The 21,604-nt window shown below is 39.8% G+C and overlaps 1 protein-coding gene across 1 annotated transcript in view; it reads left to right on the forward strand.

Annotated features, from left to right (window-relative positions):
* CFAP58 (cilia and flagella associated protein 58) overlaps positions 1 to 21,205 on the forward strand; it is a gene marked incomplete at both ends in the record, with an annotated part of 57,193 nt that extends 35,988 nt beyond the window's left edge. Inside the window, 3 exons of the mRNA XM_084290215.1 lie at positions 15,205 to 15,324; positions 16,854 to 16,987; positions 21,085 to 21,205. Of these exons, the coding sequence (XP_084146341.1) occupies positions 15,205 to 15,324; positions 16,854 to 16,987; positions 21,085 to 21,205 (375 nt within the window). The remainder of the gene's footprint in view (positions 1 to 15,204; positions 15,325 to 16,853; positions 16,988 to 21,084) is intronic.
* Between the last annotated feature and the right edge of the window lie 399 nt (positions 21,206 to 21,604).

The following is a 21,604-nucleotide window of genomic DNA, read 5'->3' on the forward strand; positions in this document are numbered from 1 at the left end:
AAGTGTCATATCTAGAATTGTTAATGGGATCCTTTGTGTCCTTAATTCAGGCATCAATTTCCTGTGCAGGAATGCTGAAATGGTCTTCTTCCATAAGACTGATGGCAAAGAAAAGGCCAAAAATGCCATGCTCCGAGTTATGATTGGGTGTTCACCATAAACATTTCTTGGTTCTTTTCTGGTTTGCCACAGTGTTTTTGAATCGAACACTAAGACTGAAATAGAGATCTTTCATAGCAAGGAGAGGTAACCAGAGATGGAGGACATTCCCCAGCAGATTTCCTCAGAGGGCTGCATGTCCTGCTTAACAGGTCTGTAGCGGAGGGCTCTGAAATTGAATGTACTGCCTGAGCTTCTTCTGCTAAGTGGCTGGATAACCTCAGACAAGTCATTTTATTGTCCTCTGAACTGCTTTTCCTATATACAAGTGACATAATCTAATGACCACAGCACTGGAACTGTAATGGTTGTGGGCCAAATCTCTGCATCAAAATGGAATAGAATTTCTATTATAAGTCTTTCCAGGTAGTCAGCTCAGTTCAGTTCAGTCTCTTCTTATGTGCAGCGGTGGAGAAATTGCTGAAGGCTTGACCTGTTCCTAGTTAGCATACTCTTCCCTGTATTCAGAGTCAGAGACTGTAGGAGCTTAGGGATACAAACTTAGGAGGTTGTCTTTGCTTCCATAAGTCATACCTCCTCTCTCCCAGTCGTCCTCATCCACATTTTGCCCTGTACAAGGGCATAGCCATTACGTGTATCTGCTTTAAAATGATCTCAATCTCCTGTTTGCTATCTGTAATAGTTTTGAGGTGTGTGCAGCCATCATGCTGGCAAATAGGATATTTGCTGTAAGTGAAGCTTGTGAGCTTCTCTGTCTTTGATTTCTGCATGTGCATATTATGAAACTTAAATTCCCTTACATCAAACTGTAGTAATAAAGTGGTGTGGAAAAAGCTATGTGGATCGGATATTGAATGTTAAAGACACCTTTGGAATCTAGAAATAACCCACGTCTGCAAATGGCTGAGCCCAGTGTCAGCAACCTGCAGTTTGATTTGTAGGGTATTCACCTTGCTGCATCCTCATGCAAAGCCATAATGTTTGTATAAGAAAAAATAATTCCATTTGTATTGTATGCACTATACCTCTGTCTTCTGACTGATCCTTTTTTTTTTTTTTTTTCATAAATAAAAGCAGGTTTATACAGGGAACAATCTTTTAGGATGAGCTGGAAATAAGAATGGAAATTTTTGTTAACGAAGGATCACAGTATATGGAATCATATAAAAAAAAATCTACTTATCTTACCTGCTCCTGATACGTGTTTGATCATATCCTTTTTAGTTAGCTTTTTCAGTATTTCTCACCTGCTAGTTCTTTTAAAAATGATGTAGCTGTAAAATCATGCTACGATCCATACTATGTGATTAAAAGAATGATTCGCCGCATTTAAGTCAGGAAATTCTGATTGCTGACAGTACTCTAGTCCAGGAAGAAGCCAGCTTGACTCAAATCCCATAAAAAATATCTTTCTTAACCTTTCATCAGACATTTACTGAGAGAGATTGAATATGCAGCATGATGAATGTTTATTTTAGAATGACTTTTCCAAGTTGAACACTTTAATAGAAGTGTAGAAATATTTCTCATGTTTTAGAAATTATTCAATTAATTAGCTTTTAACCTATCAGCTCTTATACATCAAATAAGGGGGGACATCCTGAGACTTTGCAGAGTAGATGCAAAGCAGTCGCTTGTACTTTCTCCTTTAACTTGAGGTATTATCACAGCTGTGAGCTGCTGTGCAGATGAAAAATGCTGTCTTAAAAATCAGATCCCAAACTGAGGTCTTAAATACTTATGGTCAATAAATACCCGACAGCATTTTTGCCAAACATCAAAAACGCTACTTCAGGGTTAGCCAGCTTCCATGTTTGAGTCATTGCCTTCTACCTGAATTTGTGCAGTTAAAAGGTACAGCATTTTTTGATTCTTTTCTAAACCAATGAATAATACTGCAGTGCTTCGTGGAGAAATATGTTGCGTGTTAACCCAGGGATTTCAGTGATGGGTGAAGGTCTTTGTGAATGCATGTGGTGTGAGCAAAATGTGCCGTATCGCCATAAGGTATAATTATTAATAAGCAGAAGGGCTCTGTTGACAAATCCTGAACACACACACACACACACACACACACACTCACACACAAACAAACAAAAAAGATACTCACCCACGTTATATGTGGGGTAAGTCCCCTATGTGACTGAAGCACAGCTGCATAATGAACAGTGATGTGTGGTAAGCACACAATGTAGACAGTGTATCCATATTACCTTGCTATGATTATGATTAATGTAGTTTTACAAAATGATCCCATTGCAAGTGAATTATGCATTGCTTTATTTGTTTCAAATTTAGTTCTTTCTCTTCAGAGTGAACTCCTCTAATTTGATTTTATGTCTGACTGAGTGGAATTTTATTCAGCTGCATGTCTCAGAATGGATAACTGTGGGAAGATTCACATTATATGTCAGCTACCTCAGTTGTCAGTCATCTCAGAAGATTGGTCATAAATGTAAAAGAGACATGTGCAACCAATATTATCTGTGGAGGGGGGAGGGAGACAAAAGCAAGGAGGGAAAGAAGGCGGCTGTACATACTCCAATGATACGTATAAAATCCTGCCACCTGTGTTTCATTAAAGCCTGTAGTACCGAGAGTATTGTTCTTATATATATGTTAATCATTGTCATTTTAAGTTGTCTTAAGTTGTCAACAATCAAGGATCAGGACAGAATAGTTAGGATGTGATGCTTCCAGGCCATTAGCATCTTGAGATCATAGTTTCAAAGAGTGCAAGGGCAAAAGGCATGATTAGCTCATGTATCTGACTCAGATTGCACCCAGATAACACCCACGTGCCCTTGTACTGAGCCAAAATTTTAGCCAAGCTCCAAACCCTCCAAAGAACTGATGGTCCCATTGACACAGAGTGGGAAGTGAAGAGGAGGCACTGCTGTCTCCAGTATAAATCAGCAGTTTCATTTCAGGTACTGTAACATACAGGGAGGAGATGTTCTCTGTGACCTTGGGCAGGTTACCGAGCTTTTCCATGCCTCACCTCAGGTAAAATAAAACGGGAATAAAATAATTTCTATGCTTGTAGCGGTGTGTGAATGAATATATTAAAGACATGACTCAACTCGGTAGTAACAATAGCTAGCTAAACACTCCAAATAGGCAGATGTTTTATTTCTTTTGTGCTAACTTGGTAGTAGACCTGTTGTATCCAATTTGAGGTGCTTGTTGCTATAGTGTCTGAACAGATACATAACCATCTTTTCTCAGAGCTGGTAGCGTGGTGTCATAAAGAAATACGTGTTAAACAGTGTGGGGCCATGTAAGTTTATGCAGGCTGGCACCTGCTGGAGTCAAAGAAGTTTTCTTCCAGCTAAAGGAGGAGCTCTAGGATTTGCTTCCATGTATTTGTCATAAGAAACTTTTCTGCCCATTTATTATATAAAATACTGTTTTTTCAATCTTAGATCATTTTTTTTTCTCAGCCCAGCTCACAAAAACCTCTTGAAAAAAAAAAAAAAGTCCTCTTGAAAATCATTTCTTTCCCTAGCTTGGCAGTTTCATAAAGCGTGCTTCTGCTAGGTTCTTCATTGGTCTCCTAGTGCTTCGTGTAGCTTTCTCTATACAGCATGGAATGCAGCAAAGTGTGCTCAAATGCTGAGTAAGAGATTTTCTCATCAGACAGCCTGCTAGGGAAAATGGGAGAATATGCTCCTATTACCTGCCTTTATTTTGGTGTTCTGAAAGCCCAGTTCAGTTTTATTTGAGGTATTATCTGTACATCTTCCAAATGGCTAAGATTTACTTTACCCTCTCAAAACTGGCATTTATATACTTCTGGTGCTGAGTAGAGATTCTGCTTGGAATTTGAGAGCAAAACTTACTTGGATGTTACATGTGGGGTAGATTGTCTGAGTTGAGGATTTTTTGGGCAGAATTGTCTATTTTCTTAAAAATAACTGCAGTCCACTTCAGGAAACTAATGACTGTAGAATCCCAAAGAGGATTCTACAGAGGATTTTGACCTGCCCGTTATTATTTCTCTGTCATTGTGCCTTCAGAGAGATTTTAGTGGAGGTAGTTTGGGAGAGAGCTTTGTATGCACTGGAACTTACAGGTGAACTGCAAAATCCACTGCCAAAATACAATCCTTTCTTTACTACTCCTTTATCATTCATATATATAGTCAGCCTTTTGAAGGGATTTTTCAATGTAAAAATGACAAGGGAAATTTTCTTTTTGGCTTTTTGTATTTTACTAGGACTTGGCTCTTTGCTATTTCCTGGAGGATTTGAATTCCTCTGGAAGCACAGGATTAACACCCTATCTTGAGGCTGAAGCTAGCAGTTCTCTCAGCCCTCAATTAAAGTGTTGAGTATATTGAGCTTTAGACCCTTTCTATGCTTAGAAATACCATTCCTACTGTCAAAAAAAAAAAAAGTTAACGTTTCTGATTTAGCTTGTACCAACTCTCAAATCACTGAAGACTTCCCTGCTAGTGCAGTTGCATCTAATTGCATAGCTAGCAGCTGGCATAGCCACGTCAGCACAAAGAAATCACACTGCTAACTGAGAAAACTAAGCTGGCAAAACTTTTAACCATTGATCAGATAGTTCCTAACACTTAAAAGTTGTCCTTTCATTATATATATATATATATATAAATAATCTAAGGGACGTTATGTATCTTAAGGAGGAGGAGAGCATAGCACCTTGTTGAGTGTAGCTTTTAACTTTACAATTCAATTTTCAGTTGGTGACCAGAATTTCAAGGGATTTATGCTAGAATGTACAAACGAGAAATACAGCATGGATTCTAGCCCAAGATTTACTTTTTGGCTTTCAGCTGAGTATGAGTCAAAGAGAAAAAAATAAATTATTTATGCAGTGCTGTGCACGGACAAGTAGGAATTAGGCACTGGGGTGTCAAAGGCCTTGATTTAGAAACTGGACTCTGAAGAGAATGTGTTCTTTTTTCAAATGAAAAATAAAGTATTCTCATGAACTCTGGCTATAACCCTGTTCTAACGAGTGACCAGTAACAAACGTCTAATTATTAGTACAACATTTTGAGCACAACAGTCTCCTGTGTTAGTGCCTTCAAATTAACCTCAGTCCAGTGCCTTGAATCTGGTTTGAAGTGGAGTGACCAAGGCAGTGTGAGATGACACGTGGAGGTACTTTGTGTGTCGAGTCACTCTTCAGGACTACATTTTCATGTTCTTTCCTTGTGCCATTCTTTTATATGCCTTTTGTTGTACTTGAAACGTTCATTGATGAGCTAGAGTTTTGATTGAGGATTTTAACTTTGCCTGTAAGGGGAAATGTTTTGTATTTTAGTATTGGTGTTATCTTGGAGGATTACGTGTCTTTCAGTGATTCTGATGGGGATTTTTCTATACAGAATATATTCTAATATTAATTCTATATAGAATTTGTTTAGTGCCTTTTACTTTGTCACCGATACTCTTTTTCCATTTATTCATTGATTTGCTTTCTCATTTGCCCTAAATGCTGATCGTGTATCCAGCAGGGTTCTGTGAACCGTTCACACTGAGCAAACTGTAGGATCACTGTGTTAATTCTCTATGCAACATACATGAGTTCATATGCAATCCTGTACTGATGTAACAAAATAATCACGTTTTGTAAACAGGACAGATAACAGGGTCACCTGTGTGAAAGTCTCTTCAGGGTCTGCATATCTACCTGACAGTTTTGTGTAAGCCTTAAGAATGAAATAGGGATGTGAGGGCTATTCAGTTCTTGTGCTAGCTCTCCTCGGAAGACAGTCGATTTCTATTTCTGAATATTTTGAATATAGTCCTTGGCACATTAGTTTATTTTAGCCCTTCTAATCTCAGTCCATCTAGAATTAGAAGATGTTCTATGCTATAGAGACTTACAGCATGACAAACTGCTCTTCAAAACATACTGACATTTACATTCTTTCCCTCCTCCTACAGACGCTGCAATTCAAATGGAAGAGAATAAAGTTTTCCCAGGGAAATTTTTTATTGTTGTTGTTTAGGGTCTGTTGTTTAAAGAGGACTTTCAGAAACGAGGGAGGAAAGGTGATGGTCAGTTTAACAGCATCAGGTGAAGATAATCAGCTGCTCTGTACAGTAAGAAAGTATTTTTCCAATGAATCTGCTAGTGCAAATGTATCTGGCACTGGAAATGGGAATCAAAGTAGATTTCTTAGCACTCAAGACAATTTTGGTGAAGAATTACCTTAGTGGAAGAGTTTAACTCTTATTAAATCTGTGTGGCACAGCATTGCCCTCACAAACAGAACAGATTTCCCATGATGAAGGGTTTTGGACAGAAACAAGGTGCAAATTTGATTGAGAAATTAGAAGAAAACAGGTCAAAATAATAACTTCTGGGTATCTGTGCCATTTTAGCTGCTCTCATGGTGTTTTACCAGTAAATATTTCAGATGCTATTTACAAAGATGAGGATGTTGCAGGTGGAGTAAAAATCTCTTAGGGTTTATGGGCAGGGAATGGATATGAATATGTAATATCTTTTTAAAGGTTTTTAGGAGAATTGATATATTTGCTTGAATTTGAGTTCAAAAAGAGAGCTTTAGTGGGTCATCAAATGCCATCCCTCCACACCACACAAGATTGATTTAATTGCACAAATACCATCCTTGATAGATGAATGTCAAGTATAGATTTGTTTCCTGCATTTTAATACAAGTACTGCCAGCCCATGAATTTTAGCATACATGGGCGAGATTGTTGGCTGGAAGTATGCAGTGGTTTGTGGTTCTGATTTTTTTCCCCCCACACTTCTAAGCTGCTGCTGTAATCCAGACCTGTTGTTCTTGACCAGCAAAGAGCAGATGTATTGGCCTACCTAGCATGGCAATTTTGGGATCATGGGAGACTGAGTTTCATTTCCGTGTATCTTCCAGGAGTTTTAGTGAGCTTTGGCAATTCGTGTAGCCACTCTTTGTGTCCAGACCCTTTTGTAGAATAAGAGGATCACTGCCCCATCTGGATGCAGTGCTACAGCACAAGCACATTAAATGTTGAACAGCATTCAGACAATGAAATGAGGAGGGCATGCAAACACCATAAGGTAGAGAACATCGCTATTATCTGTAATCTGCATCAGAAGAGCAAAAACAGTGATCACAAAATTATTTTCTTCAAATACCTTGCATTTGGTTTGCACTTAGAAGTCCAAAGTGTGGACATCCTGTGTCATTAAACTAAAAATATTTTGTAAAATGAGCTATTCCTGAAGTTCTAACTCAGACAGAATTGCCATTAGCTTCAATGATTGTTCACTAGAGTAAATCTTGAGTAAAAAGTTCAGGAATTGTTCCAGTAAATGACAAATAACTGAAAACAAACTTGTTTACTCCACATTCCTGTATTCAGCATGTATCTGGGAAGGAAATAAATCTGCTGTGCACCTCAGGGTAAAGTGTATTAATCAAACAGTTATCTTGTTAAGGGAAAGTAAATGACTCGCTGTGCTGACTGCATACATTGCTACGCACAGAGTTAGCAGTGCTGTTAGCAAGCCGATACTGTTAGCCATCCAGAAGCTGCCAAACAAGAAAAAACACTAGAAGAGTGCAACAGCAGTGCAGCAATACGTTCACAAGCCCATATTATATATTGTGGCCCAGAGCCAGCTGCAAATCTGTATGTTTCAGATGTGCCCTTTGGCAGGTGTTCTTCCATTGAGACAAGTGTGTTCTGCTCCTCCCTCGGCAGCAGGATATGGACGATATGCAGCATCCCATGCAGTGGTGGATTATTATTTTGTATGATATTCACACACACACGCACACAAAAAAGACATCCAACATTCATGTGTGATATTCACACAGAAACGCACACCAAAAATACACTAAACAGGGACAGACAAGGTTTTACTAATTTATTTCAGATCATTTATTTTCATTCTTACTGAAGTGTGAATAGTAGTGTTGGGAAAACGTGCAGGATGGTGCAGCAGCACTAAGGTGGTTTGGGGGCAATTAGCAGCAGGCAGGCAGAGTCACTTTAAAAATAATATATATATATATATAATATATATATAAAATATATATTTTTAAAGTAGATTAACAGGGGAGAAATGGGGACATGGGTATAGAAAGGACTCTGTTTCTCCATTCACAACCCATGAACAGGGAGACTCTCTGCCAGCTGGGCTGCTTCACTTGGCCAGCTGATCCACATCCTCTGGACTCTGAGCTCAAGTCTTCCTATGCCTGTCTTAGCTATAATCTTAAGCAGGGGATGGCACACATTATCACAGCAGTTGTCTTTACATGAACATTAGGATTCTCTCTGTCTTTCACCCTCCATTAGTCCTGTTCCTTTGAATTTTAAAAACAGATGGGGAGCTGAAAAAGATCTCTTCAAAGTATAGAAGTGGTCAGCTCTAATTACAGTGAGACTGAGGGAAACCATATATTAAAGCACTCATGATTTCAGAATTGCCATGTGTATTTCTTAGATGTGCTGTTATCTCTTAATAGGTTCCAAAGTGTAACAGGAGACCAATCTTTCTTCCCTGAGGTCCTTGGCATATGTAGGGAGCCACTGCTATCCTGTCAGAAAGATGTATGTAGGCTTTGCTGCCTTGTTAGGAGGGTATTTGTAGGTTTAAGTGGTGGCTTGACTTTGAGGCAGCTGCTCAGAGGTAGCGGTTCTAGAACACCAAAGGACTTGAAGCTAAATGCTCTCATCTTTCAGGGAAGTCTAAGGATCTAAGTCAAGCAGGTGATTAAAGAGATGTAGGTGCCTAACTTACAGATAGGTATTTGCAGAAGCAGGTCGACAGTTTCTCTGATCACCCTTTGAGGTCATTTGTCAGATCAGCCCGAAGAGAGAGCAGGAGCTGGGTCTGCTGGGAATCCCGTTCCCAACCCCACCTGCAGGAGCAGCTAATCAGTAGCAGCACAGCCTTGATAATTCTTCTTTGATAAGCCTGTTATTTTTAAAATCAAATTGGCTATTGAGTTGTTAAAATACATGTTGTTACACTGACATTAAAATACAGAGTTTTTAAGTCAGATGGTATACATTGGCAGAAGAGGCTCTTTTGGCTCTGTATGTAATAATTATTGGCCAGTAAAATATTTTCCCCTGTTTTCCTTGCAGACATATTCACTTAGAATATTTAGATTCCTTGTTGATAAGATTTATATCAACCTCTGAGTCTCCCTCAGGACACTCTAGGACAAAACCTCTACTAGAATGGGAAGCCAAGGTTTGTTTAGTGCTCTCTTCAGCCCAACTGTCAAGCTGCAGGCACTGGGGATGTTGCTGGAAAATTCACATCAATCCGTGCTGCGTCACCAGTAATTCTCGGCCTCGAGGAGCAGCTCACCACGTCCCTCTCCTTTTGTGTGTATACAAGTCCATGTGTGTTCCTGTGCACACATAGGGAAGAAAAGCGGATTATTAATTGATCATCTTCTGCAGTGTAAAGGATAGACCCTGAGTTTAAACGAGCTACTCTGATTAATGATTTTATAAACTCTGCTGTAAGGCCGATAGTAAAAAGGGAATTGCTGCTATTATTTCTGCAAGAGGCATCCATACCATTTTCTCCTTCTGAAAGCTTATTATCTTTGTGTGTCAGAGTTCAGAAGTCTTGAAAGGAGAGGAGGATATATAACATATTTGTTTGTCCACTGGAAGAAAAAAAAAAACAAAAACAAACAAACCTGCTTTCCCACACACTTCCGAGGAGAGATGCAATAGTACCAGTACCTAGCAATAACAATAAAAAAAATAATAAGTTGCAATTGCACTTTGGCTGGAAATGTTTGCACGTAGTTGTTCCTGGAAAATGGTAATAATGTAGCATTCAGCTCTTATTGTTATAAAAAAGAAAAAAGAGTCAGGGGTGAAGACCTAAAAAGATGCTCCAAGGTATTTTTTCTCTCTCATTAAGTTGTTTTGAAAATGCCAGTCAGTTTGGTGCAGTCTGTGCCAAAGGAAACAGATTTGCTCTGGAGAAGCATTATTATCAACTGGAGGGATAAGTCATCTCAGACAGGTTTAATTTAACTCCATCTGGTGCGGCGCAAATTTCATCAAAGGAGGGGAAATGATCCCAGCCTTTCCTTTGGTGGCAGCACTTCAACGAGAAAACCCCAAGCACCTCATGCAGTATTTGCGTTGCCGCTCAGTGAAAGGACTTCATTGTCCTGTCCCAAACCCAAATTAATTTGCTCAATAAAACCCTCACAGTGGATACTTAAAGGAGAGTGTAGATGATGAAAACACATGCTGTTCTGGGGAACTGCTTGCGTGCAGAGGTGTTTGCTGATGGATGTGGAATAGACAAGAAAGAGCAGGAGCTTTTGAAAGGTGTTTATTGAGAAAGTTTTTACTGCACATTTCTCACAGCGCTGGAGGCAACTTTCTCCTATTGTTACAAAATTCGTGAAGGTTACTGTATGCTAATTTGTTCTATGCCTCATAAAACTCTTCATCATAGATGTCCTCAGCCAACAGCTACTGTATTAGCTACATGCACACACCCAAATAAGCATGCAGCTTATAAAGATAAAATAACTATGATCGGATATGTATTTATGGGTGTATTTAATCCAGAGTCCGGTGTCCTGGTTAAGACTTTGGGATAGGGATCACAGCCCCTTAAGGGTCCTCTGCTGCTTCGTGGTGTCCTGAGCTGAGCACAGCTCTGCTGTTGTGGTTATACTGCCAATAAACCCCCCCCCCCCAGCGATGACTGCCTTGTTTTCCTCAGCAAAGCCATGAAGAGCTGTGATGTGCTTACACAGTTACCGTGTTGCTTCCTCCACCTTACTAATTAAAAGAAAGATTTTTAGGTAGGTTGCCACCATACACAAAACTGCACGTTTTTGCTCTGCATCTTCATCTTGCTATTTTATTTATTTTCTTCTTTAGCTGAAGGCTGCCAAGCTTCAGTTACTGGAGACGGGAGCTAACACAAATGGAATTTACTGTGATGCAAAGGATTTGGGACTTTTGTGGTTTTGTTTATTTATTTTTTAAAAAATAATTTGTGTGATAGAAAGCTTTTGATGAATAATATGATTTTTATGGGCCTGGTGGAGAAGGCTGTCGGTGTGCAGCATGCCGGGTGAATTTGTTGAATTATCTGCTTGGGAAGACAAGCTGTTGAAAATGAGAAAGCTGGGGCTTTGTGGCCTATTTCTGCTGTGAATACATCTTCATTAAACATAGGGTCATCCATCGTGTCTGGCTCAGAGTGATACCCTGGGCTAACTAAAAAGAAGGGTCATTTCAGGAGTTTCCTAGTGTCTTGCTGAGGGAGAAAATGACATAAAATGGAGGCTCATTTTTTTTTTTTTTAGAGCTAATACCTGGTGCATTGTTCTGTCCCAGCATTGCTGACTGCTTCCCACTCCTTGTTGAAGCAGTGAAGTGCCTCGGTGCCACTTCGGGAATGTCTGATGGGGCTGACGGTCCCTGTGGCATGGAACAGCACCGGGCTGTGCTGGTCGGCAGAAATAGCTGCTTTTGAAGCAGGATTGTGCTTGCAAAAGTGATTCTTCTTGCTGCAGACCGACCCAATTTGTGGCCACAGAGTCCCGAAGAATCAATTGAAATTTGCCAAACACCAGCCAGTCCTCTGCAGAAGAATACTGCTTTTTCTCAAGACTCTGTAGAGAAAGCAGGCCGGGAGAACTGTGTGTTCTGGCTGACACAGCAACTAGTTAAATTTAGGGGAAAGCAGCAGCCCTGCCTCCCCCCCCAAGAATTACTGTACTGGAGACTTAGAGAAGCAGAAACATATTGTCATGGCCTAGCCTAAAGGCAGATCTGGGGGCTCCTCAGAGCTCCCCTGGAAAACAAATCTGAGACAGAAAAGGCTGTTCTAAAAATAGTGTGGAGTTTTATTTACACAACTTACTCAGCTGGTATTCACAGAGGTGCTGAAATTCTCTTTGGAATGCCTGAAATTTGACTGTAACCCTTAATCTGAGACTCCCAGTGTGCCCTACGTACACAAAATGAATGTGCCCTCATCTCTCCACCATAGGCTTGGTGTCACTTGTGTCATAAAGCAATGAAGCTGGTTGAAATTAAGGGCTCAGTCCAACAGCCAAGCACCTGCTGAGTTCAGTGGGAATTTTGCCACAGGAAGGATCACATAAAGAGCTTGGGTACTGGCCTAAACCTCATTTAACAAAATTTGCTCTTTCCAATGAAGGATGAACAGCATCAATCTGGAGTTGTGGAAAGATCTGGTGGATCTTCCTTCACCTCAAAGTGTGTTTGTACTTAAGTACTTTTCATCTCAGGATCATGTAACTCTGGCCTGATGTACGTTGTTGTTGCAGCCTGTGATGAGGACGGATGAGAACGTGAGGGGAGGCAGTCTGGGACAATCCAAAGAAGTGTATCTTACACAAACTTTAACACATTGATTTATTCCTGCACAATGAGTGCAGGATTTCAGGTAGCTTTTGCTCCAGCTTCATTTGCACAGCCACCAACAGAAATAAATGGAGTTTACTGACTTCTACTTTGGACAAAATACGATATTGCTTTTGAATTACTGCATTACTGCCACCCCACTCATCACTGCAGACTTACAGTTTTCTTGGAGAGAACCATTGGGCTCTCTCCGAGACGTTAAGGAACACACGTGCATTTTATTTGATTCCAAAAAGCAACGTAGATCTATCTTCTGGGGGTATTAATTCACACACTACAACTGAAAGCTTTTTTGAATACATCCCACTTACTCTGGACAACCCTGCAGGTCTTTCTACTATACCTGTGGTATGTCTGATATCTGGGTATTTTTAAGCTATCTGCATGTAACACGAATTGCACAGATTGTCTGTCATTCCAATAGAGCTAGAGTATTATTGAAGCCAACATTTTAAATTATTTTGTGCTTTTTCTTTTCTTTGGGAATTCTGATTTCTTGTAGGTTGAGATAAAAGTACCTGCCTTGAGGAATACATTTTTGGTGGTAGCATCACAAATACTTTGTAACTAATAGTTTATATACTAATATACTCTGGTGGTTACCTTTTTAAAATTAATTGAAATTAATTGATTTTTGTCTGCATCCTAGGATAAAATGACAAAGTATAGAAATACCAACCCGTGCATACAAACTTTTGCTGATGAGGAAAGGAAGCACCCAGGATTTTTTGTCAATGTTTGCTGACATATGGTGCTTTTAACACGGTAGCGAATTAATTGACTAGATGTAAAAGAGATGGACAGTTCTTAGCAAGGAAGGACAGGATCTGCATTATAAGACAGCTGGTTCTGCCTCTGTTGGATTATGGAGACAATATACATCGGAAAGCTAACGAGTCTCTGCTGCATAAGATAGATTCTCCTTATAATAGAATTGCACACTTTGTCTCTAAATGGGGTTATTATACACACCATTGCACAATGTTTGAAGAGCTTGGTTGGCCCTTGTAGAGGGTTAGGAGAGAAATAAATTGGAAAACAATTGCACATAAGACCTTCAATCCATCAACTGCTCCATATTTATCCAAATTACCGTTACAGTGTTCCAAAATACAAATCTGTGATACATTCAGGGGTGGAATGTTAATACTGACTGGCCAGATTTGACAAGGCAGATTTTTCTTTTGCTGCTGCTTTTAACTTGCAGTAAAATCTTGCATCTAGAGGAAGAAGAGGTGGTAGTGGCAGCCACTTGCAGTGACACAATAACTCTCCACTGAGAGTGAATTCTCAATTTAATTTTTGCCACTATGCAAACTACAGTCTGAGTCTCAGGAGGTTTTGATTTTTCCAGAGACAAGCTGTGAACAACTTAATTTATAAGGAGCTCTTCCTCAGTCACATGCAGAATGTAAGGGCGAGGTTTGCAAAAGTAAATTATGATTTGAAGTGCTTTCATTTTCAGGTCTGTTAGTGCATGGTTTTCAGAAATTGCAAAGGTCTAAAACTCTGGACACCTTATGCGCCTGAATGCTGGATACCCAGAATTTTACATATTCACTGAGCAAAGTCAAATTCTATATTATATGGCTTAATTCCCCCCGCCAACAGAAGAAATTTGGGGTAAGAGTTGCAGTCAGCACTTATAAAATGCCAGCAAAAAGGGGTTTTGTCAAAGCCAGTATAAATAATCACATAGCCGACCTCCAACATGGCATTTTTGTCATCTTCTGTTAAATCTTTTGTCTGCTAGACCAACTTCCAGTCAAATACCCCTCCTTTTCACTTCAGCTCTCCAGGTACCAGACAATGATCGGATCTTGCTAAATAATGTTAAATAATAACAATCTTAGTCTGACACGGTAGATACTAAAAATATTGAAATCTGCAAAGCTACGTGGGTGGCTTTTTCAGTGCTTTATTCCTCAGTCTGGAAAAAAGTACATCCTCAAAACCCTGTTCAAAGCAGCCTTTCAGTACAGAAAGCTGCAAGTGTATCCACGGTGTGGTTTCCATTCAGCCACGGTTATATCCCACTCCAACAAGTTCTCTTATCCAACATGAAGAAGACACAAGACAAAGAAAAATTACTTGGTGGTAGTTGTGCTAGTCATAGTTATTCCTATCCATCTTTTCCTTCCCTATCCGAGGTTCCCCTCAGTTAAAATTTATATATATATGAATATATGTATTGTGTATATGTATATGTGCTTTGCAGGATTTTGTGTAGAAGAAGTTGTTATTTCTTTTGTACCTTCCTTACCTGACGTTTTTATAGCTAAACACTTCCTGTTGGGTGAAGCTATGACCCTTAATGTAAGGTGATGTGGCTCATAAGAAGAAAAATTGGAATAAACACAGTTACTAGTAATTAATTCCCCACCCCTGGATACTTTTCCAGGGCCTGTTTTATGTTCTCTGTGGTAAAGCGTGCTCACTGATGACAGTGTTTAAGAGTATTTCATTTGTTGTTCGAACTAGCTGGATGTTTCCCTTAATGAGCTCTCCCACTGCTATCACAACAACTTTAAATACCTTATGGCTAGCAAGGAAAGACTGACACACAGGCAGATTTGTTTCTGCAAATATCTTCTTGATTGAGTTGCATTTTTCAGTGCGGTTGATTTCATTGCAGGTTGTGCTGCTGCTATAGTAGAAGGGAAAGTTCTTATACAACTGCCTTTTTTTGTAGGAAAAGGAAAAACTATATGTGGAATTGAAGCATGTCTTGGCCCGTCAGCCTGGACCTGAAGCCGCAGAACAGTTGCAGCTCTACCGGCACACTCTTCGAGAGAAGACTAAACAGCTGAAAGTAAGAAATGTCCTTTCTCTGGCTGAGGGGCTGCCAGGTTTGCAGAACAACTTCACTTGTGATTCTGGAGACCTAGGTTTCAGGAAGATTTTCAATGATCAGTGTGCATGCCTTAGTATATTAGATTAGGAAAAGAAAGCTAATTCTGCATCTCCCCAAGGGAGAAGCAATAGCATTAGAATATCTTTTTACCACATTACATTTGTTTATTTTATTTAAACAGAAGAAAAGTCTTATTAGAATGTGTGCACAGCACAAAGCTGTAAATGTTTCTTGTGCACAGACATTCTGTGACACCATCAGTTTTCCATTAAGCTATTCTCCATCCCTTTCCTTAAACTGTTGAGATCTTTAATAAGCAAAACCATTTCATTTTCTTTTTAACAAGATAGTGGGAATATATTGAGAATCCAGTCTTAAATTACTGTTATTTCTCTTGGAATGCATACATATACATTAGACTTGCAAACTTTATGGTGATGGCCAGAGTAACCTGTCCTAACCCCTTGTCACTAAAAGTGAAAATTTCTTGATTCAGAAGGAATCTTGAAGAAAACTTTGAGAGCATGATATTAAAAATTGAGTCTTTGATAGCACGAGTTGATCTTCCCTTGTTCTTGCCTGCATGAATGATCAGTCTCCCCAGGAGTTCATCTGCTTCTGCAGCTCCTTTCTCTGTTGCAGTCATCATCTCCTGTTCACTGCATCATAATCATGTCTATACTAACCATGAGGAAAAAAATGCAGGAGCAGATGGGCCCTGAGGAAATAAAGAGGCTGTTATGCAAATCTTAGCTTTCCATGGAGAAGAAAAACAATGTATAAGATGTAAAATAGAAGCCAAAGTTTAGCTAAACTGGATGTGATTTGAAGTTTTCCATACGGTTACCGTTTGTCCATCATGCATTCAATTGCTACTGCTTATTTCAGGCATAGTACGCTGTAGTGTACTGGTGTGCTTGTCATTTTGTGGTGCCAGGTGAAGTTTTTCTCCATCTTAAAGAAAGAAAACATACTATGTGTACTCCTACTTTCTTTAAAGTTTACTGATTCAAATGGAAGTGGCATTTTATTCATATTTGCATTGCCTGGTGCTACTTTGCTCTTGTGGATTTAATTACTTCATGTAACAAAGTGGATCCCTATGAATAAAGACCATTATTACTAAATAAAGTCCTGTATTATTATTATTATTATTATTATTTTTAAGCCCTTCATTTTGGGTTTTCACCTAGATCTGTGTCCCAGAACATTAAGAGCTAATGTATGTATTAATATAATCCCCATAATGCCTGGGGCATATTTGACATGTTTTACTGTAGTTAAATTGCATAGCCTTAAATTTGTAAACTGTCCTTAGTGGGTGGAGGTGTTTGAGTGAAATGCGATGGAAAATGGAAATGTGGTAGAAAATGGTGATGTCATACGTGGTCAAATGTGAAAGACAAAAGTGCTTATAAAAGTACTAATTTATGTTGAAGCAAAACTGACATCTCCTTTTTCTGCTTTTTTTGTCTTTTGTTTGTTAGGTTTTGTCCTCAGAACTGAATATGTATGAGTCACAGAGCCAAGAATACAAATATGAAATTGAAAGGCTTGCCAACGAGCTTCTGAATGTGAAAAAGAAATATCTGGCTCAGAAACGCAAGGAACAACAGGCCAAGTATGGGAGAATAACAGTTTTGTCTATACAACTTTCTGCATAAACCGACTTTTTTTAAAAAAAACTGGTTTACCCTTTTGATCAGAACACATCCAAATTTGACTGAGGTGATGTATAGTTTTGTTGCCTAACTTTCCTGGTGTTTATATTTATATTACTTCAGTCTGGTCTAGATTTACCATGATCTGTGGTCAGGTAAAGAACATCCAGCAGTGATACTGCTGAGGTATTCTCCAGTCCAGTTAAATTATTCATGTCAATGAGGAGGTGCCCAGAAGACACAGATTACTAAAAACAATGTCATTGTTGTTTCTAAAATGTGGCAGTTTTGCCTGATGACTATCTCCTTCTGGCAGCAGATATCATTGCCAATGGTTGTAGAGAACATTCCCCATCCACTTTGTTTCCTTCCTACATGCTGATGGAGGAAAGTGAGCAATGCTGAGTTTGGGTTTGTCAGATGTCTTACCCTTTTGAGGGGAGAGTTTCCTCGTAGGTAGTTGTCTCTCTTGGTGGTACCTCCCCGCCAGCCTCAGTCTGCAACTGAGCATTCAGCTGCTCCTCTTGATGAAAAGAAAATGACTCGGATCTTAGTTGCCTATTTTGTGGCCTATTAAAGTGACCTAATTTGCGGAGGCTGGGAGATGAGGCTATTCTGATAATGAATCTCCAGTCTGGGACACCAAAACTATTAGTCACTTATGAAAATGGAGTTATGGGACTTTTCCTCTTAAAAGGAAGTTGCTTAGATTTGTGCAATCAGATGATATGATGTTTTACCGAGTTTTTCTGTGTATGCCTTTTGTCTTTCCATCCCTTTCTTTCCCCATCCTCTCCCTTCCTGGCACACCAAAGCCATCAATTCTCTGTGTTGCTGAATATATTCAAAGCTGACAGTATCTATTTCTTTCTTAGTCATATTTCAGGCAGCAAACAGTTTCAATGACTGAATTAGCGAAATAGCCAGTGATAAACAGTGACTTTTGTCCCCCTGCAAATTGCATAATATTACCTTCATGTTTGGAATTAGCAACAATTGTGCAGTGCTAATGGCCTTCCTGGAGCTTTAGGATCAATATGTGAGGCTGCCATAATGCCTGATAATCCATTTCCAGCAGCTAAGTATCCTCTTCACAATAGTTTTAATGTTTCCATTTTGGACCCTGACATCATGTTTCTTTCTGTTCACCAGGCAGAAGAAATTCACCCATGTTTTGTTGTTACATCGCACCTGGAATTAATTCCTGTCGTAACGATTGAAAAAAACAACTTGTTAGGGCCATAACTGTTCTCAGGCAAACAAAAACATTGTGCGAGGTGGTGGCGACTGAACCTCGGCCTGTTAATTGTACACAGTGAATGGGAAGTTGTGATGCAGATCCATTAATGCTATGCTCATTGCAGTGTTTGTAGGTTCAGGATAGTGATATCTGTCGTTAGTGCAGTTCATCAGGTTGTTTTTCTTGTGGACGTGGCTGTAGTCCTGTGAGCACAGTGTCTCTCTAATATCTGTGTTTAGGAAGTACATTCATGTGCTGCTGTTGGTGCTTCTGCAGGGCAACAACATCTCAGTGCTCCCACCTGAGGCTCAGAAGCTACCAGCGCTGTGCTGCCAGGCTTGACTTGCACTTTTCTTTGTGCCTGTGGCAGATGAGCGGTCGCTAGGTGCTGGTTCTGTGCTCTCCTCTGCCCTCCCGGTTTTGTTCCCCAGAAGAAAACTGTTGGGCCACAACCTCCTTTGAAAGACAGTGTGCTCCCCAAGGCAAAAATGGGCATACCAGCCGTGGTTCTGTAACCTCGAGACTCCTCTTCGCATTGCCCAGCAGCAGTACAAAGGAAACAACCTTGTTGTGCTGCCTTCCTTCGCCAAACTGCCAATCGTGCATGACATGTCTTTTGCTTTCTGCAATAAAGAGCTTGTTCTGCAGCCAGACCCGTCCCCAAGGAGTGCTTTGCCCCTGACACGCAGCCATGCCACATCATCCCCGCCTCAGACTGAGCAGTCCAGGCACAGCTGGGCGTGCAGATGCTATTTAAAGAGTCAGGGGCAGTTGATTCTTACAATCTCAGGTTGCTCTGAATCCCAGCTGAGACAAAACCACTGACTTGATCTCCATCATGCTGGCTAATGTTAACATCATGTCTGAAATAAATGTGTCTACTTTTGCTAATAAAAAGAGGATCCTGTCGGGACGATAGCATTAGCAGAATTATTGACTACACTGGTATGAAAGAGAATTAATGCTCTCAGATAACCTCACTCAAAGGTATCATCTAAAGCTTTTATTGATTTGCACAAGACAGTTCTGGTTTTTGATTTAAAGTCTTGATATTGAATTAATGCAGCTTTCCATGGGATGCTAAAGGAATATAATGAGTGACAACAGGAATTTAGCTTTGTTTTGTGTTCAGGCTGAAAATGCCTTGTTTCAGACTTTGGGTGTGAATTTAAAATCTTTTTCTTCTTTTGGATTCCAAATGTTATCTTTTCTAGATGTCTTAGGCTTTCTTTTCCTCACCCTTTCCATTTTTTCCATTTTCTCCTTCTGAGTCTTGTACCCTTTCTGCTTCGTTAATTTTTCTAATTGCTTCTAGCACTAGGGTTCCAGTTTGATCTTTGTAAGGACTGGTGAGAAAAGACAAAGCTTAAATCCACATCAGAGACCTCATCCTGAAATCCTACCTATGTAAATAACTGCTCTGAAGAATGTCAGTAGTAGCTGGGAGCTTATCACATGGCTACTTGCACATTAATTCTACATAATATATCACAGTGTTCTGCTGTACAGAATTTTCCATACTGATGAGCACATCTGTTGGGTGTCTCCATGGGAGCAATGAGGTCAGAATGAGCATGAACTCTGCATCATTTTCTCTCACCAAAGTTGGAAGCCCAACAGTGGGATAGGACGAGCCATCTAAATGTAGCATGTTAGCTCGTAGTGCTGTCAGCTGGCATGCCCATTAGTGCTGTACTGATGTAATTAAAAACACGTACAAATGGTTTTCATGGCTATGTTCATCTGAGCCATCTTCTGCCTATTCTCCCACCTCCATATGAGTTAAATTTGGAAAAAGAGGCATAACTAGTCCTCCTACAGGGTTTCTCTGAACTTCCTCCTCTCCCTGCACAGACAGTAATTTTTAGAGACAAACTATTAATTCCAGGGGGTGTTTTTTCCTCCCTCACTGGGGACTGAGTAAGGGTGCTAATGTGACAAGGATAGACTTTGTGAGAGCCTGGTTGCACTCACATTTTTGTCTCAGTCTCGGTGACTGTAAAATAAAAGTAATGGTACTGGCCTTCTGTGTAAAGCCTTGAGATGTCTACTGTTGTGATAAACTACTACATCGCAAAGCTCCACTTTGTTAATTTTAAATATCTTTGGGCCTGTTTCTGAAACCTCCAGGTGTATCACAGTGAGCCTGAAATACTGCCCTTTGTATATGTTCTGCTGTGCTTACCTCACAAACCTCATTAGAGAGGCACCAGCTAACCCTTGTTCCCTCCTCTTAAGGCCAACAAATTCAAGCCTTCCTGGATCCTCAGAAAGAGCAACTTCCTGGGGCCATCGGGGCGCCCACAGCATAGTGTTAATTTTTCTGCAAATGTCACAGGCAGGGTAATTATCACTAGAACTTTGTTAAAACAGAAAGACAGATAATGCTATTTATTCATTAAAATTCAAGAAAGAAAAAGTATCTCCACGTTGAGCCTTTGATGAATGCAGCTGTTTGTTTGAAAACAAATGTATACTTGCTAGAATGGGTTGATAATTAGAAATCTGAAGTCACGGAGCTCATGTACAAACTTGCTCTAATGAGGTGCTCTGACCATTTTGGGGAGTGGCACTAAGCTCATTTATTTCTGATTTTAAATAATTCCAAAAATCATCAGTAGTCTTGTAATTAGATCCAAACAGACACCTAGTCGTGTCGGTTTAGCCTAACAGGCTTTAATCAACGAATTTTTAATGATCTCTTGATACACGATTGCATCAAAGAAACTTTGGAGGACACAGATTTCCTTCGTTTGTAAACATCGCTGGGCAACAGAATGAAAAATGTATTCTCTTTTTCTTTGTTTCTGTTTCAAGGGAGAAGGAGCGATCCTTGGCTGAAATGGAATCTGAGTTTCCACACCGCAAGCCTGATGTTCCTCGCTTCACTGGAGGGGGCTTTGCTCTCAGCAGACCCCTTCCCCGAGTCACAGCTTAGCAATGGACTTACCCCATTTCCTTCTCCGGTTTCTTGCTAAACTCTGTGCCAGGCTGTTTGACAAACTAGAACTGAGAAAGAAATTCAGAATCAACTTTCATTCTGAAATCACTCTATTGCTTTCAGAAAACGGCATTTTATGTTAGAATTAACCTACTTTTGGTTTAGAAACAGTGGACCAAATCTGCCTATGTGGTGCCATCTGAATCCTGTCCTGGTGGAAGTGAATAGTGGAGACCATGCTGATTTTTTTTCTCAACACTGTCTCTCTTTATTAAGCACAGTAACACCACAAAATGCCTTAATATGTAGAGCTGTTTCCCCTTTATCTACCTCTGTTGTAAGCACTCACTTCATTTATCCTCTAAGTAAAAAGCACCTGAAAGAAATGAGAAAACA

Source organism: Netta rufina, assembly GCF_964035555.1.
Source record: "Netta rufina genome assembly, chromosome: 7".
NCBI lineage: Eukaryota > Metazoa > Chordata > Aves > Anseriformes > Anatidae > Netta > Netta rufina.